This window comes from Macrobrachium nipponense, chromosome 1, assembly GCF_015104395.2.
Source record: "Macrobrachium nipponense isolate FS-2020 chromosome 1, ASM1510439v2, whole genome shotgun sequence".
Classification (NCBI taxonomy): Eukaryota; Metazoa; Arthropoda; class Malacostraca; order Decapoda; family Palaemonidae; genus Macrobrachium; species Macrobrachium nipponense.
The window spans coordinates 126658435-126685866 of record NC_087200.1 but is presented as its reverse complement, the minus strand read 5'-3'; the positions used below and the strand labels follow the sequence as shown (position 1 = coordinate 126685866).

At 44.5% G+C, this 27432-nt stretch overlaps 1 protein-coding gene across 1 annotated transcript in view; it reads left to right on the top strand.

Annotated features, from left to right (window-relative positions):
• The window catches only part of LOC135219607 (coiled-coil domain-containing protein 93-like), a gene marked incomplete in the record, with an annotated part of 427141 nt that overhangs the window by 54787 nt on the left and 344922 nt on the right, over positions 1–27432 (top strand). Inside the window, 1 exon segment of the mRNA XM_064256502.1 lies at positions 15049–15162. Within this exon segment, the coding sequence (XP_064112572.1) occupies positions 15049–15162 (114 nt within the window).

The following is a 27432-nucleotide window of genomic DNA, read 5'->3' as shown; positions in this document are numbered from 1 at the left end:
GCCACCGGAACATGTACATAGTGTTGCGACCATATTGGTTTAACGGACCTGTCTGTACATACCCTTGTATATAGCTTCAGATACCATGCTTTTATATTGTCTTATCATATTATCTTATTATTGCTAGTTTTAAGCCATAGTTTAAGTTCTAGTGTAATTAGTAAATAAGTAAATTTCCTGCCTTATTACAGCGCATTAAATTTATTCTTTAAGTGAACCTTAGGTTTCATTAACCCTCTTTTATATACGAACTTGTTTGGTATCTGTTAAGCTTGGATGGGAATTCTCTGATACCTTTTCACCAGCAGACACAGGTCGAACCCAGAAAAGGGATTTTGACAAAGGAAAAATCTATTTCTGGGGGAAGACCTGTGTCGCCCGGTGAACCCATCCCTTCTTCTTTCCCCACCCTTAACCAGTCCAAGCTTGGGTGTCTATTCCAGGAATGAAGATGGCGCGCGGGTAGTAGTAGTAGTAGCGAGAGCGAGAGGAAGGTAAGGGGAGTAGCCTTTGTAACGGCTCTAGCCTTTGTAACGGCTCTAGCCTTTGTAACAGCTCTAGCCTTTGTAACGGCTCCTGCCGTGGGAGGGACTTTGGAAAGGAATCCTCTAATTGGCAGAAGACCTGTGAGTAGTGGCTTCCATTCCCCCTTATACTTTATACCGACGCCCTTAGGGTGTTCGAGCTGAGGGTAGTAACTTCAGCATACCATGCTAGCTTTTTCTCTGGTATATTTAGGATCTATTTATACTTGAAAAAGTGAGCTACAGGAACTTTTCACCGGGCGACACAGGTCTTCCCCCGGAAATAGATTTTTCCTTTGTCAAAATCCCTTAATACATTACCCATAAAAAAGAAATAAATGGTTGGTAAAAATATAGGAGTGTGTGAAGATTACATACTACAAAACACTTCTCTTTTCTTTCCCCCTTCTGACCAACCAATCTATTTTTAGAAGTCTTCTCAACCACTTTTAATAAATTCTTTATACTGTCTCTTTTTCTTTGTTTCTTAATTTCCTTTTCATGAACAAACAGTGCTTTTTATTTGGACTAATACTACAACTCTTAGTTATGTGTCTGTTTTAGAACAGGCATTTACAGTTCTAGAAGGTAAAGGTAAAAATAGATCAATTAAATTATCCAGCCACCGCTAACTGAGAGAGAGAGAGAGAGAGAGAGAGAGAGAGAGAGAGAGAGAGAGAGAGTGTCTTTATGTAAAAATTAAGCTAACCTTGAAATGAAATTAAAATTACTGTAATTCCATTACCCTTAAAAAAGAAATTATGGTTGGTAAAATAGAGGTGTGTGTGAAAGTTACATATGCAGAGAGAGGGAGTGAGAGAGAGAAAGAGAGAATTGTAAAAATCATTGATTTGCTAATCTGGCAGCACTCTCCCTCCTGTCACATTACTTGACATATTTGACAGCTCTGGACTTCGAGATAATGTGGAGTTAAAAAGAAAGATGAGGGAAAGAATTCTTTGTACTATCTTTTTGTTATTACAGTTATATTATTATTATTATTATTAATAAACAAATAAACATATCATACTATAATGGGCGTAATGTCTGTCTGTCTGTCTGTCTGTCTGTCTGTCTGTCATTCAATCACGGCCAAACGGCTGGTCAGATGGGCATGAAACTTGGCAGGGTTATGGTGGGGACCCCTAAGATGGTTTGTAATGGGGTTTCATCCAACCTAACCCCCTCCTTTGTAGGGGGTGGGGGTGAGAAGGGATTCCCTGAAACAGAGCTGTTTCTGGCCGTGAAACGAGGCTGGTTATTCCTGTAGACTTAGTTACTTTACGATTTTTCATACATAATTTCTGTACAACTTCCTCGGAGAAAGTCGCGAATATTTCAGCTCAGACACAATAGAAGATGAAAATTATCATCAATATCCGCAAGATTTTTTGAATAACTTAAATCCATCGGGACTGCCAGTGCACAAAATAACGTCGAAGAAGTACTGCCCGGTAATGTTGCTTCAGAATTTCGATCCTGCCAATGGACATTACAACGGAACAAGGTACACCGTTATGGAGCTAAACTCCCACGTCATTGAAGCAGTGATAGCAATGGGCCCTCACACCAGCAAATGTCTGTTCATCCCCCAGATACTTCTGATGCCTTCGGACAACCAGTTTCCGTTCCAGTTACGGCGCAGGCAGTTTCCCATCAACCTGGCCTTCTCATTCACTGCAAACGAGTTGCAGGGCCAGACTTTGGATTGTGTTGGTGTGTTTCTGCCGTCACCCATGTTCATGCATGGCCAACTGTATGTGGCGATGAGCAGAGCAACTGACTCTGCCAACTTGAAATTAAGTTGTGGCCAAACTGATAATATTGTGTACAAAGAGGTTCTGTAGTAGGTATGTATAAAAATCGCCCTTATTTTAATATTGCTGAACAAATATTACATATAAATTTTTCACTTCTGCACCCGTATTTTATCACCCATCGTAGATGGGTCAGTTTGCTAGTAATAATAATAATAATAATGATAACAACCGTAATTACAGAAGTCATATGTGAAAGTATTTTACAAATACTACGATAATCTCTCTCTCTCTCTCCCTATCTCTCTCTCTCTCTCTCTCTCTCTCTTACAGAGATGTATGTTTTTTTTATGATGATTTACTAATTTTCAAATATCAATATTAATGTAAACAGCAATAATATAAATTCATTAAAGAAAATACTAAAGTGAATTAGCAAGATTTTAGTTTATAAATAAAAAGAATTATGTAAGAATGAAAGAAAATGCATTTTACCCCACGTCTTGTCTTTGAACTCCACTTAAGGTCTGTAGCCAAGCTGAGTTGGCTGGGGTCCAACAACTGTCAAGTCAGGAGGGGGAGTGTGTGTTGCCACATCTCAGGATCATGTAAATGCTCTCTCTCTCTCTCTCTCTCTCTCTCTCTCTCTCTCTCTCTCTCTCTCTCTCTCTCTCACTGAGATGAGAGAATTTCTATGGTACATGTGTATTTTTATTAATATTTTCACATAATAGTAATAGTAATATAACTAATTTCAAAATTCATATGTGATAGTATTTTTAAGAAGTACAATAATCTATCCATTTCACTCTTTTAAATAAGGATAACCCTCTCTCTCTCTCTCTCTCTCTCTCTCTCTCTCTCTCTCTTCTCCTCTCTCTTCTCGCGCATCTCTCTCTCTCTCTTGCCACACAAGATACTAGTATGTCCTAGTGGTAACTCTCGCCCTCTGTTTGGGCTGAAAGTGTATGTATAAGTACTATATCTTTAAGGACATTACTACATTTTATGGTAAAATAATAATATACAGTACTACTATGAGATTCAGGGCTTCTGTAACACGGTTTTTTGGCAATAACTTTTTATCTATGCATTTCATAGATATAACGCTTATTCAGAATACACATTATATCTACACAAATTTTGACTGTATTCTGCATTACGTAGGTTGAATAAATTTGGTACTTATAATGTAAAAGTGACTTTTTTTGAAGACGGGCCAACTTACTCAGAGATAAGGTTTCGAACGCACTCGTTACGTAACTTATGACAGGATTTCTTCCCTCTTTCTTGATGGATGATTGGCTATACGTAACGAAGGCTATACCTCTGGCAACAATGACATAAAAATTTAAATACAAGCAAAGCAGTACACCTTTATGAACTCAGAATCCTCTCCACTGATAATTGTTATAATGAACAAACCAACAAAATATGTTAATAAATACAAAAACACTTCGATTATTAGTCTAACTCCCAAAATAAGTGTCCTAAGAAATTATAATCTACTTAATAGGTCACAATCAGATTGACAAGATGTAGGGAATAGTTTGTAATTTTCACAGACATAGTAGACAAGCTTGATTTGATAACTGCTGTATCCAATGTCAAGCAATTAAAAAAAAAAAAATAGCCGTTACCGTATTTTGGCTTTAAACCTTCACCAATAATTCTCGTCAGAATGATGACTTCATGAGGCTCCGCCCACTTTGGCCTCTTTGTAATTCAGGATAACACTGAAGGCTATCATGGACATTGTTGTATTAGAAAATCTAACTTCTGGTTATAAAAACTAATTTCTCGAGTAGTTGTAAGAAGTGCTAAATGATCTTCAAGGATCCCAGCAGTTGGCCTAAACATTTAATTCATGTATATTGCTGCTATTACTAATTTTGTGGCACTACTGCTACAGTAGTATTACTACGCTAGCACAGATACCCCACCCACATCTATGTATCGTTCCGCCATTCATAAAGTCTTTATATCCAACATGGTCGTACAGACTAAAGAAGAAGAAAAAAAATTATATCGGATGATCCGTTGGTCTGCTGGAGATTTTAGCACATATAAGAATACATACAATCTCTCTCTTTCTCTCTCTCTTGGTGGCATAGTGAATAGTTAATGAAAATGTTCAAAATCCTGAATGACATTACAAGTATTTCTGGGCTTAACCTGTGTCGCCCTGTGAAATGGTTCCTTTGATACTATTTCTTAGGAATAAATATTGCTATTCATCCTAGAGAAAAAAGAAACAATATAATGCCAAGATAAATGGCTCTCTCACCTCTAATAGAAGTGTCGGTATAGTAAGGAGCGAGTGGAATCACTACCAGAGGTCCCTTGCCATTTAGCTTCTTCCTTCGACAAAACCCAGAACTACGGAGGAGCCGTGCTACAGCTCCCGGTTCTACTACTACCGTGAGTGCCTCCGACGCTTGTGACTTCATTCCTTTGATAGCACGCATTGCCGCCACACGTTGCTTTTTTCTTGTGCTGTGCAATCGCTTTTATTGGATTTACCAAGGATTTCTCAAGATGTCTTCAGCTTCTGCTTCTAAGTTAAGTACTGTTTGGGGTTACTGATCTCATTTTATGATGATCTTCGTGTTTTTTATACGTTCGGAGCCTTATCGGCCTGGTATGCCCCTCGACCGCATGGCGGTACGGGTTCTCTCTTTCGGTCTCCCATACCGTTAGGGATTTCCCTTATCACAGTACTATTGATATAGTTACTTACACATAGTCTCTATATCCTTCATGCAGTTAGCTTATTAGTTAGGCCTTCACGGGGCGCGCTCCGACCGCACGGTTCGGACCTTAGCCTAGCTACACCTTACGTTGTTAGGAGTTTTTTTATCAGTCATGGTTTTGAGAGTCATATCATTTATTTAATCTGATGTTCCCTCTTACCTACTCTAGTTCCTGATTACCGTTTAATCTTATAAATTGGTACTAGGTTGGGCTAACATACACCATGCTTCGGTATGGCGATTAACCTACCCTGTTATCACTGTTTTTACCGTTAGGTTAGGCTTTCATACCCCAACTGTCGATTGGTGATTAGCCTGCCCCCCGTTTTCTTGAACTAGAGGTTAGATTAGGCTAACATACCCCTTTCTTCGGATCGGCGATTAGCCTATTCTTTCTGATTGCTTAGTTTATCGTGTTCCCCATGTTAGCCTAGCTTTAGATATCGCTTTATTTTTATTTATTTTGATTGATTTAATTTTATTATAAGTAATCCTATATATCAGTGATATTGATGTTGTTCCGACGGCTCTTCCCCACCTCGTGTTTATCACCTGGCTGGGAAGACCACTGGTCGATCGCGGTGAGCCACCCGGTTACGGGGTCCTCCACCCGTCCCCTCCATTCCCCCCTCCATACATTGCCACCCACGCTGATGGGTGATGACTCGTTTCTCACAGCTAGCGTCCGAGTCTGCATGAGAGGGGGTGACTCATGGGGCTGGTGGGGAGCTCCCCCCTACTGGTGTTCTCATTCATCATGTGTCTCGGGGGCTCGGGACCTTCTCCCCCTACTTCCTCCGTCCTTAACTGGTCGCTCAGGTGGGAAGGTTCCCCTACCCCACGTTCTTCCCTACCCTTTCCCCCCCAGTTCAGTCCGGCAGGTGTCACCCCGCCGCTACCGGACATAAGAGAGGGGGGAGGGGACCACTGGGTGCCTATCCACCTAGGATAGTTCACACGAGCACTTACTGATATGATGGGTTTTTCTTTTACTTTATTTTAGAACTTTTTGCGTTACTCTGGGTTTTTTTTTATTTCTGCCTCTTCTCCTATCCCTCGCTTCATCAGAAGTTTGACATTGCTCACTCAATATTCTTAACTCCGGGCCATACGGAGAACTCCGGGCCCTACGGAGTTTATTTTACCCATAACAAGTGAGCCTAGGCGGAGGCAGAGACTTTCTTCCCCCCTCGTATCTTTTCTACGTAATATTCATATGGAGCGAGCCTTAGAGCCTACTCCGGCATTCTTTTGCATGCCATTTATATGTAGAACACTATCCGTCGGTCCTACTCCGGCACCCACGGATATTTTGCATAATTATACCACTGGAGGTTGTCATTGGTACTCATGTATCCTTTGACTTACAGATGTTGTGCTGCCAGGAGATTGGGTGCAATGCCATCCTCCAAGACCCGTGCGGCCATATAGTTTGCCGGTCCCATGCAGGATGTGCAGTAAAGGTGGAAGATTTTCTAGTTTGGCACCACGAAGCCTGCCAAACCTGCTACTTGCTAGTAGGCGATGCCTCACTAGTAGTAAGTTTTCTTAGCACTATCTTCATTCATTCATCACCTGGAATAATTGTTATTATTATATACTTTTCACATATGGGACACATATTCATATAGTCTCATCACAACAGACATTTCTCCCCTATCCTTTCCCTAACTCTAGACCTTTCTTACAGGGTTCTGACGAGGAGAAGAAGGCTTTGACTACTCTCAAAGCATGGGTAGGGGGATTTGGCCGGAACTCGAAGGGCCGCCCCTACATCCTTACCCAGGACATGGCGGACCTGGTATTCCCCGGAGCCAAGAAAGGATCAGTGGTGGACTCGATAGTAGCCGCCCCTTTGCTGGCCGATCTCCAAGTCATGATCTCCCTTCAGGACGGGGATTTTCCAGAGGACGTAGCGGAAGACGTCGCGGCAATGAACCTCGACGTCGAACCCATGACTATAGACTCCATGGGTACAGGTAAGGGTGTAGTAGGGGCAGCTTCTGTGGGTTCTCAGGGCCCTTTCCTGAGTTCCCCTTCTCCATCACCTTCCACTGATCCTTCTACTTCTACTTCTTTCCGGGGCTTCACTGAAGACCAGCGGTCTGTCCGTCCTAAGGTTGCTTCAGTGATCCCCAAGGCTAAGTCGACCGAGGAGAAACTTAAGAAGTCTCTCCCCAAGAAATCGGTCATCTTGGCAGACGCTGTAACTCCGGCTCACCACCCCGGAACAGTTAGGTCAAGGGAGGCCTCTTCGTCTGCGTCGAGGTCCCCCAAACGTAAATCCCGTAAGGATCGGGCTCAAGTCCCTCCTTTCGATCCCGAATCCTTTTCGGCCAACATTCTGGAGCAGGTGGGAGTGATCGTAGGGGCCTTGGTAGACAACAAGGTCGGCTCGGTGCTCTACCAGCTCTCCAGTTCTGTTACGTCTTCCGGCCAGTCGATCCAATCGCTGGCAGAACGGCTGGCTGCTCAGGAGAATGCCATCGCCGGGATTCAAACCTCGATCGCGGCAGGTTCCCCCCTAGCTGTGCCACCTTCTCCTCTTCCAATGCCAGATTCCAGCCAACTGCCGGAATTCAAGGCGGCCAACCCTTGGAGGATTGCTTCGTATGCCCCGTTTGTCAACGGAATGTTGACCATCGAAGGCATAGGAACTCGAAGGCGGGAGGAACCTGTTCCACCCCAGGGACCTTCAACCCCCATTCATTGGCTATGTCCGGCTAACGAAGCAGCAATGATGAGGGAGGACAAAGTTCCCAAGGAAACAGTTATCCTTCCGAGGGAACAGGCACAGCAGACTCTAATGAGGCGTCTGGAGGATGGGGGTGTGAAAATACCTGCATCACAGCCTTTAGAAGTCCCTTCACCATTTTCACTCCGGTGGAAGGGACTCTGCTACCACTTACCCTTAAGGTAGTGGAAGCAACCTTTCAGGCTGCCCTGAAAGACAAGCCCCTGCCTCAACTACGGGAGACGGAACCCACCTCTCTCCTAGTCCCAGGCTCCGAGACGTACTTCGAGGGGGCAGTTCCTACTTTCTCAGTAGGAAAACTCAAGACGGACTGTGCCACCACTCTTTTTAGTGAGAGGCTTCCCAGGTTGTCGGACTCCCTCATCCAGACGGAGTACGACGCCCGGACTAGGCTCGCGAGATCCCTTTCCTCCATGACTATGGCGGAGATGACAGCTCTTGTATACCAACAAGAGCCGTTGTTTAAGGTTTTGGCTAAAGGTCTGCTGCACACCATGCAGTGTGACCTTTACGACTTCCTCATAGCCAGGAGGAATTGTAGGAAGCACGTTCTGGCGGAAGCTACTATCCGCCATGAACCGAACAAGCTGATAGCTTCCTCAATTTGGGGAACGGACCTCTTTCCAGCACCAGTGGTAGCAGAAGTCCTTCATGAGGCTTCAAAGGTCAACCAGTGCCTCAAAGTCTGGTGGGGACTGGTAGCAAAGCGGAGACAGGAATCTTCTGGTCCTAACCAAAGGATCGAGAAGAAACCAAGAAAGTTCTCTCCCTTCCAGCCTTCTCAGCAGACGTTGGTTCAGGCAGTCCCAGCATCACAAGGGCAACCATCGTCGAAGGGTCAACAACAATATCTTGTCCTGACCCCTCAGTCCCAGCAACCCCAACCCTCTACTTCCTTTGCTGTCTCTCCAGCCTACAACTCCAACTATGAAAGCCAGAACTTTCAGGCTTTCAATAGGTTCGCGAGAGGTAGCAGAGCAAGAGGCGCCTCTCGATTCAGAGGGTCCGGCAGGGCTGCAAACAGAGGAAGAGGTTTCCGAGGAGCAAGAGGTGGCCGCCCCTCGGCAAACCAGCAGTGAGAGTCCCAAGGTAGGAGGGAGGCTGTACCTCTTCCGCCAGCGGTGGGGGTTCAGCCCTTGGGCTCAGAGTATAGTGACCAAAGGCCTAGGTTGGAGTTGGCTAGAGGGCCCTCCTCCAACCAACAGATTCTATCAAGCACCAACAATGGAATTGGTAGAGTATACCCAAGACCTCCTTCTCAAAGGAGTAGTCTCAAGAGTCAACAATTTAAAATTTCAAGGACGCTTGTTCAGCGTGCCAAAGAAAGACTCGGAAAACCGAAGAATCATCTTAGACTTGTCCCATCTGAACTTATACATTCATTGCGACAAGTTCAGGATGCTGACCGTTTCGCAGGTACGGACCTTACTTCCCCGTGGGGCCGTCACAACCTCTATAGATCTTACAGATGCCTACTATCATGTTCCCATAGCCAGACACTTCCGTCCGTTCCTAGGCTTCAAACTAGGCAACAGATCCTACTCCTTCAAAGTAATGCCATTCGGGCTCAACATAGCCCCCAGGATCTTCACCAAATTGGCGGAAGCAGTAGTGCAAGAGCTAAGGAAACAGGGAATAATGCTAGTGGCTTATCTGGACGATTGGCTTACTTGGGCAAAGAACCCCAAAGAATGCAAGAAAGCAACGGTCAAAGTGATCAAATTCCTGGAACATTTAGGTTTCCAAATAAACAAAACCAAGTCCAGACTAACAACGGAATCTCGATTCCAGTGGTTAGGCCTTCAATGGGACTTGCAATCGCACACTCTATCAATTCCGTCGTTGAAAAGGAAAGAAATAGCAAGAGCTACAAAACAATTTCTCAAACAACAACAAACATCCCGGAGGTGCCAGGAGAGGATCCTGGGCTCACTCCAGTTTGCATCAGTCACAGACGTTCTGCTCAGAGCCAAACTCAAAGATATAAACAGAGTATGGCGCTCAAAAGCGAATTGCAGATCACGGGACAAACTAGCTTCTATCCCGGCGATCTTACGGAAACGTCTCCGCCCCTGGACGGAGACAAAGAATCTTTCAAAAGCAATTCCTCTACAGTTCCCTCCTCCATCATTAGTGATCCACACGGATGCCTCACTAACAGGGTGGGGAGGATACTCCCAGCACGAAAAAGTTCAAGGAACTTGGTCGTTAACATTCCGCCAGCTACATATCAATGTACTGGAGGCCATGGCAGTATTTCTCACACTGAAACGACTCCGTCCGCCCAAGAACTCACATTTCAAACTAGTTCTGGACAGTGCAGTAGTAGTACACTGCATTAACAGGGGCGGATCCAAGTCAAGCCACTTGAACCACGTCATGATAGCCATCTTCTCTCTGGCAAACAAAAACAAATGGCACCTGTCAGCCACTCACCTGGCAGGGGTCAAGAACGTAGTAGCAGACGCTCTATCTCGCTCCGTTCCGTTGGAATCGGAGTGGACACTGGACAGGAGTTCATTCAATTGGATCAGTCTACAAGTCCCCGGACTTCAAGTAGACCTCTTCGCCACGGAGTCAAACCACAAACTCCCCTGTTACGTGGCACCCAACCTCGATCCTCTAGCATATGCTACGGATGCAATGATCCTCGATTGGAACAAATGGAAGAAGATTTACCTCTTCCCTCCGGTGAACCTTCTCATGAAAGTTTTAGACAAACTCAGGACATTCAAAGGCCAAGTAGCTCTAGTAGCTCCCAACTGGCCCAAGAGCAATTGGTTCCCTCTACTCCTAGAGTTGAGACTCCGGCCCCTACGGATTCCCAACCCCAAACTAACCCAGTTAGTGCAAACTCAGACTGTGTCCGCTTCCTCAAGAATTCAGAAAACCCTAACTTTATGGATTTTCTGAAATTCGCAGCTATGAGGAATGCAGAAATTGATCCCCAGAATATTTCATTCTTGGAATCAGATAAAAGAGAATCTACTCTCCGGCAATATGATTCATCTGTCAAGAAACTAGCAGAGTTCCTTAAGATGTCAAATTCTCAAGTCATGACAACGAACCTAGCCATAACTTTCTTCAGATCATTGTTTGAGAAAGGTTTAGCAGCAAGCACTATCACTACGACCAAATCAGCTCTTAAAAAGATCTTCCAATTTGGTTTCAGCATAGATCTTACGGATTCGTACTTTACGTCCATACCAAAAGCTTGTGCTAGATTAAGACCATCAACGAGACCTAAAACAGTCTCTTGGTTCTTAAATGATGTCCTCAAACTGGCCTCGGACATTAACAATGACTCTTGCAATTATATATCCCTCCTGAGGAAAACCCTATTTTTATTAAGTTTAGCCTCTGGAGCTAGAATATCAGAACTGTCAGCCTTATCAAGGGAACCAGGTCACATTGAGTTCCTCCCCTCAGGGGAAGTCCTCTTATCCCCAGATCGCCACTTTCTAGCCAAAAATGAAGATCCACAGGACAGATGGTCCTCGTGGAAAATCCTACCACTACCTCAAGACATTTCCCTTTGTCCCGTCAACTCATTAAGAGCCTACCTAAGTAGAACAACTCTGAAATCTTCAGGCCCGTTGCTCATTAGGAAGGAAGGTGGTACATTATCCCTAAAAGGGATCAGGCAACAAATTTTATACTTCATTAAACAGGCCAACCCAGAGTCTTTTCCTCGGGCCCACGATGTTAGGGCGGTGGCCACATCTATTAATTATTTCCAACACATGAATTTTGACGATCTTAAGAAATATACAGGCTGGAAATCTCCAACAGTTTTCAAACGGCACTACCTAAAACCCTTAGAAGCCCTCAAATTTCCAGCAGTGGCAGCTGGAAACACAGTTTCTCCTGACTCTTAATAATTCCTATAACTTCTTGTAGCCTTCCCTTCTGCCTGCCCCATTGCACCCTTACTTAGTTTAGTCGCCTCTATGTATTGGGTTACCTTGAGTTTTGCTATTGTTCATCATTTTAGTTGGATTCAGTTCCATTATTATGTATATATCAACTTACGATACTGTCTTTTGCCTAAACTGTATATAATTTGCTTGTTGTTAGGCTAACTAATTTTAAGTTATAACCCATGTTTAAGGGCTCATACTTTACCATAATTGTAAGACTGTAATTTTAGTTGATCATTATACTATTAACCTTACAAGTGTTTAACTTTACCTTCTTATTATCTGTACTGTCCCTCAAGCTTGGTGTTTTAGCATTCTCTGGTTCTATTTCACAGGGCGACACAGGTTAAGCCCAGGAAAGGGATTTTGACGAAGGAAAAATCTATTTCTGGGCAACGACCTGTGTCGCCCTGTGAAACCCCACCCTGTAGTTAGATTATCCTCACCCAGCTTACCCCAAGCTTGGAGGCTATCTTCAGGAATGACGTCACAGGCGTCGGAGGCGCTCACGGTAGTAGTAGAACCGGGAGCTGTAGCACGGCTCCTCCGTAGTTTGGGGTTTTGTTGAAGGAAGAAGCTAAATGGCAAGGGACCTCTGGTAGTGATTCCACTCGCTCCTTACTATACCGACACTTCTATTAGAGGTGAGCGAGCCATTTATCTTGGCATTATATTGTTTCTTTTTTTCTCTAGGATGAATAGCAATATTTATTCCTAAGAAATAGTATCAAAGGAACCATTTCACAGGGCGACACAGGTCGTTGCCCAGAAATAGATTTTTCCTTCGTCAAAATCCCTTTATAATCACGTTACGCTAAATACAAATCAGACCATAAACATTGGATTTAACCTAGAAACTGAATAATTACCTATTCAGGCTATAGTAAGTATGGCCATGGGCTTTCTTTTGACTGTATAAAGTTGCAAGTCGTAAGACAAATGCAGTTTTGCAACCACGGGGACAATTCCAAATCCTGTTAGCCATTCTTGACTACGTACTATGGGTTTCAGAGCCGATGGAATAAGGTGAATGGGTTTGTCTGGTGGATGGGCGGGGCAACATTTCGTAAAAGGATGTTTACTTTGCTTACGTAATGAATGTTTTTCGACTCTTGGCTCGCAATCATTGGTCATGGCGTCGGCTAGAGCATTTTTACTCTATAAAGATTAAAACTAAAGGTTTTAGGTTATTGATAATGCTGACAAAATTTGTGTGTGGTTGTAAAATATACATATGTCAACTTTCAGCTACATCCGATGCTTTGATGAGCAAAATCCAAAAAACCGTGTTACAGAGGCCCTGAATCTCATAGTAGTTTACAAATAATATTAAGTTTAATGAGATTAAACAGTAACAGTAACATTCTCTCTCTCTCTCTCTCTCTCTCTCTCTCACATATGTTTTATTTGTTTTGTAGTGTAAATAAATTATTTACCTTATAACTAATTTTTAAATATTAATAAGATTAATTAAAAATAGCAATTACCTGTCTTTTTATCCACTTGGAGGAAGGTGGGCGGGGGAGTAAATGACAGTTTGATATACGAATTGGCGTAGGGGAGGAAGGAGTAGAGTCTAGGAGCTATTCTCTTTCTCTCTCTCTCTCCATTATTATTCTCTCTGTCTTAGAAATAATTCATAATTTCACTCTTGATGGTCAGATATATAATGTTGCCATTCATTGGTCTCTCTCTCTCTCTCTCTCTGTTATTCGCTGTAGGTATATATTTTTAATGGCTTTGAAATGATATTGATAATATAACCTGAAAGATTAATGCAGTAATAGGCTAGTAATTTTAGGTATATTTGAAGTAGGACGTTATTAAAGGTATACATTTGGTAACTGAACTTTCAAGATAGGCAGTTAATGTATAAGCATTTTTAGTGGTGGTTTTAACTATTTGCGGGTTTTAACTATTCACGGGGGTGTCTGGTACATATTCCCTGCGAATATGGGGGGAACACTGTACTCCGCTAGGATATCTTCCTCGAGGCCAGGAAGGTGAGCAGGGGCATGGGCCTTGAAGGCTCAAGGAGTCTCTGAATGATGCACAAGTAGGGGCTTCATCTTGCAATCCCCACTGGCGTTCGAACAAAGTGCGAGCGTAAGCCTGTCTTCCATAGGCTTATGCCCGGGTAGCTTCTTCTCTTCCTGTGTGATGGACGTCCGACAAGGCATTTTTTTTCCAAAAAAGGCCAGTCTCATCACAGTTGAAGACTTGCTGAGAACTGTATCCTTCTTTGAGAGTCATCTTGTCGAATGTCTTAATAAAGGGTTCGGCCGCTTTTGTGTCCGAGCTGGCCACCTCCCCATGCTGCACCACCGAATGGATGCCAGTCCATTTACGGAATTTTTCAAACCACCCATGAGAAGCCTTGAAGTCTGGGGTTGGCGTCGATGTCCCTTCTCCTCCGTCATCTTCGGCCAGGGCAATCAGATCGCCGAAAATAGTGCTGGCCTTGTGGCAGATTGCCGTCTTGGTTATCATATTGCCAGCGATTTCTTTGTCTTTTATCCAGACAAGAAGCAGCCTTTCCATTTCATCATGCACGTGGTTCCTCTTGCTGGACAAAATAGTCACGCCCTTGGAAGGTGTAGCTGCTTTGATGACATCCTTCTGCTTAAGGATGGTGCCTATTGTTGACGGATTTCGGCCGTATTCCTTGGCGATCACACTCAGTCGCATACCAGCTTCATACTTTTTAATTATCTCCATCTTTGTCTCCAAAGAAAGCATCCTCTTCTTTCCTACTTCAACTTTCTTGGGACCCATGACTATGTATATACTGTACATAATTAAGTTATGTAGTACGTAACGTATGAAGTAAAGTTCTCACACAACACAATAAATTAATGCTACAACGAAATCACTAACGAATTTAAGTTATTAAATGAAATCATATAGAACCAACGAATTCTGCATGCTTACGATACCGATGATGCTGCGAAGTGGCCGAAAAAGGACACCGCTACGTAGATGCATCATGGGATCATGGGAGAGATGCTGACCAATAGGAGAGAAGGATCTTATGGCTGTGACTAGCATCAGGAACCAATGGGAGAGTGGGAGGATGGTGGCGAGTCTACTCAGTTGGCGGTGTGCGAATTTTAAAATTGTTATCAGTGGTCCAGGCTTTACAGCAACAACCTTTCGTATCTTGAACAATTTTCGTATGTAGAGCCACAAAAATCTTCGTATTTGCTTTCGTATCTCGAGTTTTTTGGAAGTTAAGCCTGTTGTATCTCGAGGTACCACTGTATAAGAAAAATTGCTGTTCCACTGGTAAGTTAAAATGTGGTTGTAAAGTATACACTGTAATTTTTGAACATTTTTCAGGTTGATATTCGTGAAGATGAGGATCAAGGACTGAAACTTTCTGAAATTATTGAACTCCTTGTTGCCGCTGGGTACTTCAGAGCCCGAATTAAAGGCTTGTCTCCATTTGATAAGGTTTGTACAAAATGAGATTTCATTTAGAATGTACTAGCTAAAATTATTTATAAATTTTGCCCAAGTTTCAAAGAATATTCCATTCCTGTATTAGCTGATTTTCTGTAGAATTGTTGTACTGTGCTGTAAAAGATAAATACAGCACCTGTGTAAGGTATTAATAGTTATCCAATAATCTGTATACGTATACTATACACAATTTAGAGTTAATGCTCACTTTGATCATTGCTTGTCGCAAGTTTTATTGTGTAGATGTAAGAAAAATTCTCAGATGTTAATGGTTTGGTTACATATTTTGCTTGGTGTTACAGATTTTTCAACAAGATTATGTTTACTGTAGTGAGATTAGAGTTAATTTCTAGCTTGATCTTTTCCTAAACTGATTTTTTTGAATTAATTAATTTTTGTTCCTGCACAATATACGTACGAACCCTCGGTCCTTTACATTAGGGGTCACTTTCAACAAAGCTGGAAAACTGCCGCTCAACTCTTGAACAAGGTGGTTAGGCAGTACAATTACCCATTTGCTTTCAGCTGTCATACGATGCAGACGTGTTTTCGTGAGCTCTTGCCTGACTGTTGTTAAACTTGATTTTCCCGGTGGGATCTTTTCTTTTCTTTTCTTATTTTTTGTAATACATTGAGCATACTGTATTTGATATTCATTAATATACAAACCCACGATTTGTGATAGTTGCAGGCCGCCTTCCCCAGAGTGTGTGTCTAAGGGCGTAACATTAGCCCCCCCCTATCACATCCTCGCGCCCTCTGCTTGTACAGGTGTGATGGTATATCATTTATGTTTATTTTTTGGGTTTTGCTCTTACCGCATGCGTTATCAAAGAGTTTGCTGGGAGGAAACTTGAAGGAGGGTTGCCAAGTGTTTTCAGAAGCTTTTTTGCTTCTGACGGTGCCCTTGGTAGTCATCCCTTCGTCCTCGTTTCTCTCTCCCTGTAATCTTTCTTTATGGCATTCTCTCCTTCAGGTGGGATCTCTCCTTCACATTCTTCGCTCGCTTGTTAGGCGAGGAAAAGGGGTGGAGTGGTTAGTGGTCGGGCGACCTCTTTACGAGGGCCTCCTTCCACTTCGTAGGGCAGTTACCCTCTGAGCGAAAGGAGTCCTTCTCTATTAATCAGATTTGCTTTTTTCTTCAGTGAGCATCGTAGGCGCAGCAGTAGAGGGCTGGATTGTCATTGTTGGTTTTCCTTTCCTTAGGATTTTCAACTTTGGCACTCATGCATACTGTGGCACTGCCACGTTGTACCTGTATTTGGCACTCCTGCATACTGTGGCACTGCATTGTTGTACCTGTACTCTATTTACTCCTGTTGTGCCTCCCGTCTTAATTCCTCGTTTTCCTGACAACCAGTCATGGGACAGCTCCTGCTGTGCCTCCTGCCCCAGCTGCCCTGATTGCTCCTGTTGTTGTTACTAACATTCCTGTTGTTATTGTCGGTTGGGCTGCTCCTGTATGTTCTCCTGTCACAGCTGCCCTGGTCTTCCCTGTTACTACTTCTGTAGAAGATGTCGTAGAGGAGTGCGAGGAAGAAGTTTGTGAGATGAGAACGCAAACTTATCCTGACCTGCATGTTCTGCTACCTTCATCCCTTCATCTTCTAAGGCTCATCAGTTGAGGAAGAATAAGGCTGCTTCTTACCCCCCTAAAAAGTTCCTTCTGACCTTCTAAGGAGGCATTAGGTTCTCTCGTCGGCTCTTCCCAGTATTTGGGCTCGGGTACCGAATCGCATACCTCACAGGGTCTTGCATTTTCGGGAGCCATCAGTTTGCGCTCCCGCAGCCAGTTCTTGGAAGTCCGCTTCTAAGACTGTTGCTGTGTCAGGGTCTTGGCTTAGCTGAGGTCTCTGAGTGCTCGATTTTCTAATTTAGTCTAGCATCCTGAACTAGTGTCAGAGAGACCTCTCACCATCCTGGTTCAGGCACAGGGTGAGAGACCAGTACTTGGCCAGGGCTCGGTTTGGTGCCTCATTCTCTGACTGAACACTTGGTGCTGTGGTTTCAGCTGAGCACCTGGAGAAGCAGTGAAGAGATTTCTGTAAGAAGTCATACTGAACTTCTAAGGGACTGTCATTCTTTAGGGAGGCAGGATTCTCTCATTGGCTCTTCCTGCTTGTAGGGTGGGAGCCAATTCGCATTCTCCTCTGGAGTCTCGTGTTTTGGGAGTCTCGTGTTTTGGGAGTCTCGAGGGCGCACTGAGTCTCTGACCAAGCACTGAAAGGTAATGTTCTCTCGGCTTTTTTCGCTTCTAGGGTGAGAGCCGATTTGCATTCTCCTCGAGTCTCGCGTTTCGGGAGTCTCGAGGGTATTCTCGGTCAGAGGTATCTTGGTCTTGACCGAGTACTTGCAGAAGCAGTGAGAAGATTCCCCTAAAAAGTCCTACTGGACTCCTAAGAGACTGTCTATCTTCAGAGAGGCAGGATTCTTTCGTCAGTTCTAAGACGAGAGCCGATTTGCATTCTCCTCTGGAGTCTCATGTTTTGGGAGTCTCGAAAGCATGACCTCTTAGGCTGCACTCTCAGTCCCAGTTAGAAGTCTGCGTCTAAGACTGGCAGTGCCTGTCCCTTCTCGGTCTCTTAAGAAACCAAGAGGAGACCACTCCTGATATTCAGTTTTCATACAATCAACTTACCTGTCAGATATATACATAGCTAAGACTCCGTCGTCCCCGACAGAAATTCAAATTTCGCGCCACTCGCTACAGGTAGGTCAGGTGATCTACCGGCCTGCCCTGGGCGGCAGGACTAGGAACCATTCCCGTTTTCTATCATATTTTCTCTGTCCCCGGTGGTATCAACATTGTTGTTATTACCTCCTGACTTAGATTCTTATTTTAACCTTTGATCATCGTTTCTCGGCTTTTTGGTGACGTATCTGGATCGTGGTTTTTGGCATTCGCTACTGTGGACTGATTTTGGACTTGCTTTTTTATTTTTCTCAGTATGTCTGACTCAAATGTGAGTGTGAGAATGTGTGTGAATGTAGGCTGCAGGGTGAGGATACCGAAGGCTTCGGTTGATCCTCACACTGTATGTCGTAAATGTAGGGGGTTTCAGTGTTCTTCTACTAATACCTGTCATGAATGTGAGGGATTAAATGCAGAAGAATGGAAGACTTTAACTTCTTATTTGAAGAAGTTAGAGAGGGATAGGGTTAGACGTTTGAAAGGTGTGAGTACAAGGCCTATTGAGCCTTTGATTGACCCTATATCTAATCCTGATGAGTTGGATTCTCCCTATATGTCCATTTCACAAGCTTTACTTTCAGAATCGGCCTCTGAAATCGCCGATCTGAAAGCTACTATTCATAAGATGAAGTCCAAAATGGCAGACTTACAAGGTAAGGGTAGTGAAAGTGAAATGTTCAGTGAAGTGAGTTCTCCCAGTGTTGTGGAGGGGGCGTTTGATCGTCCCTGCGACGCTCCCAGGCCTAGACCTCTTCCAAGCTCCCATGCCCAGAGGAGAAGGAAAGTCGAAAGCCTTAAGGAGGTCGTGGGGAATCCCCAACGGTCAGACGTCCCTTCAGCAGGCTCTGTTTCGATTCAGGCTGCTCAGGGCCGCTATAGAAAAAGCGTCCTGCGAGAGTGTTTCTCCTCCTCTCCCTCTCCCTCACCTAAACGAGGGTGGAAGGATTCGGACCTTTCTAGGCCTCTGAAACGGCATTTGAGAGAACCTGAATTGGATTCAAGCCTGGAGCGCTTCTCAGATGAAGCTCCCTCGTCTATTAAAAAGGCGAAGGTGGCGTCAGCGTCACCTTACATGGACGTAGCAGAACGCTTGCCTTCTACTTCTCCCCCGATTGAAGATGACGTGGGAGAAGCTTCAAGGAAAATTCTCCTGGCTGTACAAGAACAGCTAGCCTCTTTGGTGGGAGTGTTAGCGAGAGATCCTCCTCGTAAGAAGGACGCTTCGCTTCCAATCAAAAAGACTTGTCCTCTCTCTCCTGCAATACGAGAGGCATCTTGCAGACGTGAAGCTTCGTCTTCCAAACATACTGCAGAAGTTTCGGTTTCTAGATCGAGATCTAGGGAACCTTATGGCAGAGACGTGACACTAGATAGATGTGAGGCGTCTTACAGGCGTGAGGCGTTATACAGAGCGTCATATAAGCACGAGGCGCCAGCCAAGGTTTTGGCGCCAGTCAGGACGCCAGTTGAGAGTGAGACGTCTTCCAGGCGCGAGGTGTCATCCAGACGTCAGCAGTCAGACAAACGCGAGGCGTCAGCCAGGACGCTTGGCGGACGAGAAGCGTCATCCAAGCGTGAGGCGTCATCCGTTTATGGAGAGAAGTCTAGGCTTTTGGCGCCTACCAAGAAGGAAGCTTCTCTTAAAGCTCAGACTTTGAAGAGGAAGGAATATCATTCCCTCAGTCCCTCTCCTATCAGGAGCTTGTCTCCCCCAGAGGAAAGACGTCCTGATTTATCTTCAGAGACTCCTCTAGACCCCGAGTTGGAGGAAAACTCGGAAGACGAGTATCAGGGAAGAGAAGGACTTTCTAACTATAAAGTTTTAACAGCCCTGCTTCTGGAAGAGTATGGAGACGATTTGACCCCTGCCGCTCCTCCTTCTCGGCGCTCTCTGTTCTCGAGCGCAAAGGCGAAGAAGTCTTCGTCTTTTCTTCGAATGAAGCCCGTCATTTCGATGAAGAGGGCTCTTCATTCTTTGAATTCTTGGATGGAGTCAAAGAAGGAGTTGGTCAGAACGGTCTTCTGCATGCCCCCAGCGAGACTCGCTGGTAAACGGGGCATTTGGTATCAGACGGGAGAGAATATGGGCATTTCTCTTCCGTCTTCGGCAGAAGCGGACTTTTCAACCTTGGTCGATGCATCTCGAAGGCAAGGTTTGAACTCTGCCCGTGTGACTTGGGGCATTTCAGAGCTGGATCATCTCCTCAAGGGACTCTTCCATGTATTAGAAGTTTTCAACTTCTTAGATTGGTCCCTTGGGGTGATGTCCAAGAAGGCCCATGATTCGGAAGGACTCGACCCAGAAGTCCTTCTATGTATTCTGTCTTGTATTGACAAAGCGGTACAGGATGGTTCGTTTGAGATCTCCTCTTTATTTGGAGTATGTCTTCTTAAGAAGAGGACAGTCTTTAGTGCCTTTTTGACGAAAGCTGTCTCCCACTCTCAAAGGGCAGCACTGCTGTACTCTCCATTATCGGACTTTTTGTTTCCTTCTCAGTTAGTGAAGGACATTTCTCGTTCATTAACTGAGAAGGCGACTCAAGACCTTACCCAGTCAGCTAGGAAGAAAAAACCTGCTACTGCGGCGGAAAAGAAAGGACCGAGTACATCAGTTCAGCCCTTTCGAGGTGGCCCGACCTCCAGAGCTCCCTCAAGAAGGAAGGCTCCTGAGAAGAGAGGTAGGTCTGCCTTTCGTCCCTTTAAAAAGGGAAAGTGATGCTTCTCTCCTCCAAGCACCAGTAGGTGCCAGGCTCCTGGGATTTGTGGAGTCCTGGGCACGTATCAACACAGACGCTTCATCAATGTCTGTAATAAGGAAAGGATATCTTATCCCTTTCCTGGACAGTCCTCCCCTGACTTCAACACCGCGGGAACTGTCAGCCAAGTACAAGGATCCTGTGCTGAGGGATACTCTTTGATTGATGGTGGATCAGATGTGGGACAAGAGAGCGATAGAACTAATACTGGATCAAAACTCCCCGGGGTTTTACAATCGCCTTTTTCTGGTTGCGAAGGCCTCGGGAGGCTGGAGACCAGTACTAGACGTCAGCTCTCTGAACAAATTTGTTCAGAAGGAGAAGTTCTCGATGGAGACTTCTGCCTCAGTCCTTGCGGCCATGCGACAAGGAGATTGGATGGTGTCTTTGGATCTCCAGGATGCCTATTTTCACGTCCCGATCCACCCTTCATCGAAGAAGTACCTCCGTTTCATGACGGGGGGAAGGATCTTTCAGTTCAGAGCCTTGTGTTTCGGCCTTTCCACAGCTCCTCAGGTCTTCACAAGCCTGATGAAGAATGTGGCGAGGTTTCTTCACCTCAAAGGTGTAAATATCTCTCTGTATCTGGACGACTGGCTCATCAGGGCCAGATCAGAGACAGTGCTTGGAGGACCTTACGTTGACATTAAACCTGATCAGATCGTTGGGATTACTCGTAAACCTCGAGAAGTCACAGCTGACCCCCAGACAGAACTTAGTCTATCTGGGGATTCAGATGGATTCTCGGGGTTTTCGAGTATTTCCTTCGCAAGAGAGAATAGCAAAAGGTTTGCAGAAAGTCTCTCTCTTCTTAGGGAAGGAACAGACGTCGGCGAGGGAATGGCTGAACCTTCTAGGGACCCTTTCCTCGCTCGAACAGTTCTTCCCACTAGGAAGACTTCATTTACGTCCGCTTCAATTCTTCCTCAAGAGGTCTTGGAGTTGGAAGACCGGACATCTTTCAGACGCCTTTCCCATTCCAGTGGAGATGAGACCGCACTTGGAATGGTGGTTGCCCCCTCTGAAGGAGAACAAAGGAATCTCTCTGAAAATCCAGAACCCAGACCTAGTGTTGTACTCCGACGCGTCGGAGAAAGGTTGGGGAGCAACATTAGGCTCGAAGGAAGTGTCAGGCACCTGGGAAGCAGCACAGGTGTCTTGGCACATAAACTGCAAAGAGCTCTTCGCCGTACACCTGGCTCTGAAGAGTCTAGAACCTCTTGTTTCGAACAAAATAGTTCAAGTAAATGTGGACAACACCACAGCACTTGCCTACATTCGGAAACAAGGAGGGACTCACTCCTTGTTCCTTTACGAACTTGCAAAAGATCTTCTACTTTGGACGTCTCAGAGGAACATCTCCCTGCTTACAAGGTTCGTTCAGGGAGAAAGGAATGTGAGGGCGGACAGGCTCAGCAGGAGGAACCAGGTCCTTCACACAGAGTGGACCCTACATGAAGATGTGTGTCAAGATCTCTGGTCTCTTTGGGGGACTCCTCATTGGTGGATCTATTCGCCACGTTCATCTCCAAAAGGCTGGCAGTCTTTTGCTCGGTTGTGGAAGACCCCAGAGCTCTGATAGTAGACGCCTTCCTGCTAGACTGGTCTCATGTAGACGTCTACGCTTTTCCGCCGTTCAAAATCCTGGGACTAGTGCTGAAAAAGTTTGTGGCTTCAAAGGGGACGAGGATGACATTGATAGCCCCCTTTTGGCCGGCACAAGACTGGTTCACGGAGGTGGTGGAGTGGATGGTAGATTTTCCCAGATCCCTCTCAAGAAGGATGGATCTTCTCAAACAGCCACACTTCCAGAGGTATCATCAAAACCTCCCCGCTCTCGCTCTGACTGCCTTTCGACTATCGAAAGACTCGTCAGAGCGAGAGGGTTTTCTCGTAAAGTTGCAAGCGCGATCGCGAGAGCCCGCAGAACCTCCACTAGACAAGTATATCAGTCTAAGTGGGAGGTTTTTAGAAGGTGGTGCAGAACTAAGAAGTTGTCCTCCTCCACTACCTCTGTAGCGGAAATTGCGGATTTCCTTCTATTCCTGAGAGAAGAATCTCATCTAGCTGTATCCACAATAAAGGGATACAGAAGTATGCTTTCGGCAGTCTTCAGGAATAGAGGATTAGATCTGGCAGATAACAAGGATCTCCACGATCTCATAAGGTCCTTTGAGACTACGAAGTCTAAGGAACCGGTCCCTCCTAACTGGAACCTAGACGTGGTACTCAAGTTCCTGTCATCCGAAAGATTTGAACCTCCTCATCTGGCGTCGTTTCGAGACATCACTAGGAAATGCCTATTCCTATTATCTTTAGCTACGGCAAAGAGAATTAGTGAATTATATGCTCTGGAGGATAAAGTAGGATTCAAGGGAGACTCAGCTATTTGCTCGTTTAAAACCCTGTTTTTAGCTAAAAACGAGAATCCCACGAATCCCTGGCCTAAGTCATTCGAGGTTAAAGGCTTATCGAGTCTCGTAGGCAGAGAAGCAGAGAGGTCTCTATGTCCTGTAAGAGCTCTAAAATTCTACCTTCAGAGAAAGCACCAGATGGGAGGCTCTAGGCAAGGTCTTTGGTGTGCGGTAAAAGACCCCACAAGACTGATGTCCAAGAATGCTCTTGCATTCTTTGTGAGAAACGTCATTACAGACGCGCATAAGATCTGTCCTGACGAAGAGTTCCGACTGTTAAGAGTGAAAGCTCATGAAGTGAGAGCAGTAGCGACGTCTCTCTCGTTTCAAAAGAATATGTCACTTAAAAACATCATAGATACGAAATTTTGGAGATGCAACTCAGTATTTGCATCTCATTACTTGAGAGACGTTCATGTGACCTATGAGAAATGTTTTTCTCTGGGTCCTTTCGTATCGGCGGATACAATCCTGGGTATGGGAGCCAACACCAATCCTTAAGTATATACTTACCTTCTTTCTAGATATGTTCTAGAGTCTCTTCTAACAAAAAGGACTTGGTGCTGCACGGGCGGCCGTCTCTGTTGTTCAGTAAGAAACTCTTGTGATATCTAATTAGATGAGTATAAAATTTTTTTTTTGAAATTTATGTATGTGTGCGAATTGTGCTTTTTGAGTTATGGTTGTTGTGAAGAGTTCGGGGGATAACTCGGAACAATCTTTATTTCTAACATGTGGTTAGGATCAGGTGGTCGGGATTGGTTGTATGCTCCTTCATAAGGTGTATTGTCATATAAGTGGATCAGCACCCATTGACAAAGTCCTTTCAGGCTCTGCCGAGTAAGCGGATAAGACCCCATCGGCAGACCCACAAGAACTCTTGGCCATAGATCATATATCTCGCTAAAGTTTCTTGAGGTGATGCAGACTACTGGGCAAACACCCACGAAGTCTACCACCTATCAGGTAGGAACCAAGGTTTTATTTATACCTACAATATATGTTGTTTACCTGTCTATTCCATAAGTAGCTGTCTCTTACCCTCCACCAAAGGGTGCCAATCAGCTATGTATATATCTGACAGGTAAGTTGATTGTATGAAAATGATATTGTTATGATACAATAAAGTTTCATACATACTTACCTGGCAGATATATACGATTAATGGCCCACCCAGCCTCCCCGCAGGAGACAGGTGGAAGAGAGAAAATATGATAGAAAACGGGAATGGTTCCTAGTCCTGCCGCCCAGGGCAGGCCGGTAGATCACCTGACCTACCTGTAGCGAGTGGCGCGAAATTTGAATTTCTGTCGGGGACGACGGAGTCTTAGCTATGTATATATCTGCCAGGTAAGTATGTATGAAACTTTATTGTATCATATCAATATCATTTTTACAAGATTCTGGAGTTTTGCCAGGTGCTCGAATTCCTTGGAATTGTGAGCACTAGACTGGCGAGTTTTTTTGAGTTCCAGGGATTCTGTAGAATCTAGGGCGCTATCCAAACCAGTACCAGAGGGTGTGCTCTTTGGTCTGGTTTAGTCACAGAACAATAGCCAGTGCCGAGACGTAAAGTATTTTGACACCACCTGCTGACTGCTTGGTCAGGTCCCCTCCGTCGTGTCTTGGATCTCTCCAAACACGTAGGATAGCAGACGTAGAATTCCCCTTTAAGCTTTCTTCTCAAAGGGCTTTGGCCTCGGAGACTATGGTATTTAGGGAGGAAAGCGATGGTTCTTAGCAAGCAGACAAGTCTCAACTTGGCTTCATTTACATGCTGAGCCAGTACCCTGGTTGTGCACGGCTCTGTTCAAGTGAACTTTTCGCTCCTCAGGTTGGTGCTCTGCTGTGGCATAAGTACCCTCCTTCCCCGTACTGTTGTCATCACAGGTAGATGGCAGTCCATGCCTACCCATCATGCTGGTTCTTCTAGCAGAACAGGTAGGAAAGCCCTTCCTTCTCACATGTTCTCTTGACCCTCTTGGTTGTTCTGAGAAGTGCAAGATGGACAGAGAGAACTCCAATGAGTTTGTCTCTTTCAGAATTCGGCTACAAGGATTGGTATCTCAAGATCAATCGTCGGATCGTCTTGTCGTACACTTGAGTAGGTGGGGAAAGTTTAACTGACTCCTGTCGAATCTCCCTTAAAGGAGAAAAAATCGGGAGTTTCACGAATCGGAAAAACTTGAGGTTTTTTTTAGGGAAACGAATACACTCAATTTTTATTTAGCAGAGATCTCTGCACAGATTCGTCAGCACATTGATCTTTGGAATAGAGCCTCAGCTTCCCATGTGAATAACCCTCACTGCTGGAGGCCGTAGCTCCTCCTGGAGAGACAAGGGTTTTCGTAGGGCACTGCATTCCTTGCTTGTGAGGGCGTTTTCAACTAGATAAATACCTTTTCTCCGGATAAGGAGTTCATCCAGAGTTTTGTGACGCCAAACCAAGCTCTGTTCCCCCTCTACTGCCCTGACAGGAGTGATTCTTCTTCATCTTGGACGGGTCATGTGCCGACTGCAGATTGTCCTGTCTATGCTTCACCCAGTCTTGGGTCTCACACTGTTTATCGTTGCCATAAAGGACATATCTTCTTGCAACAAGAGACACCAAGCCTGGAGGGCACCACTATGATTTCCTTCCAGGCAGTCCCCTATGAGATTTCATCCCTACTCAGCACCAGTCAGCGACCTGTGGGCAATCGGGAAGAAGGCAGAAGGAGGGACATAGAAAAGAATGCCTGTAACAGGCATTCTTCTACTGCTGGTACTTGAAAGAAGAGTTGTCTGTCTAGTTTTGTAAGTCCAGAAGTCATCTCAACCCTTAGGAATGAAGGATGTGCCAAGACGTCTGCCTAGTCCTCTGGGCAAGGCTTAAAAAGTCTCAAGCTTTAAGGGACGATTGTGAAATAGCCCCATGCCTTCTTTTTCTTCTTAGAGAGTGCACATATGTGTTTCTCTTTCAACATTCTTTCCAATCGGGAAGAAGCAGAAGGAGGGACATAGAAAAGAGTGCTTGTAACAGGCATTCTCCTACTGCTGGTACTGGAAAGAAGAGTTGTCTGTCGAGTCTTTGGTCTTGATAATGACAGGAGCCTTTGAATATATACAGGTAATCCTCATTTAACTTTGGGGTTCCGTTCCAGCGACCACGTTGTTAAATGAATTTTTTGTTAAACTTGTTATTCTCTTTATTTTTACTAATAGCATAATTTTCAGTCATATATTATACACAAAACTAGTTTCCAACATAGCCTACTACTTGGCTAAGTTCTGACAATGCTTTTTATCATTTTATTACTCATATATATTTTAACTTCATCATTTTATAATTTCATGGTGTATAATTTTCTTTAAAATAGTGTAGGTACTTTATTTAACACATTTAGCCTACATTCCCAAGTTAGCCTACTAGTAAATCAGTACAGTACTAAGTCAATACAGTAGTAAACTTTTTTTGGAATCTGAACATTATTTAGCAGTGACTTTCATATTCCAAATTTGGTATTTCATAATTGGGTAGTAGACCCTCTTTTAAACAAGTCTTATTGAAAGTTATTGCTGCTTCAGCACTGCTGATTCTGTAGAGTATCTTCCCTATATTTCTTATCAAAGTTTTCTCATGGTTGCTTAAAGTGGCAAGCAACATGCCGAAAGGGGTTGTCAAAATCTGTGAATTTGTCATAATCTTGTTTATTATACATATAAATTTTCTCTCTCTCTCTCTCTCTCTCTCTCTCTCTCTCTCTCTCTATCTCTCTCTTCCTCTCTCTCTCTCGCTCTATCTCCTCTTCGCTCTCTCTCTCTCTCTCTCTCCCTTGCTGACGTGTTTTGCCCTACTCCTCTGGGCATGGTCACAGCTGGAGTTGCTGCTGGACTGAAGAATGATGATGAGTCCTGCTGTTTATATGCTGACTGTGCGGGAGCTCAGAAATCGGCGCACAGTGGGTCACAGGTGAAAGCTGCACTTTCTCAAGCTAATAATTCGCTGAATGCGTTGGGACCCTCTCGGCTCGCTATTTTCACCTGGAGCTGCATTCTCACTGGCTGGTGTTGGGGTTTTCATCATTGCTGGTATTACTAGTGCTAGGGTGCTTGTCTGGCTCGGCTGGGGTGCTGGTATTTACTCCCATAAGAGCTAGCAGTGTATTTCTCACGTACGTAGGCAGCAGAAATGGCTCCTGTGTCATATTTAAACTGTCTTTGGTCAAGAATAAATAATGCTTCCAGTAGGCGAAGTCTTCTCTGATCTGGGAAGCGTCCAATTATTTTGATGTTGACAATGTCCTCACATTAGACGAGCTGCTGGTGGGGGTGGAGGACATGTTGCTTGATAGCTCTGTCCTGGGTGTGGCAAGAGATTTTCTTTTGACAGTTGTAATGTCGTCATCCCGATGTATAC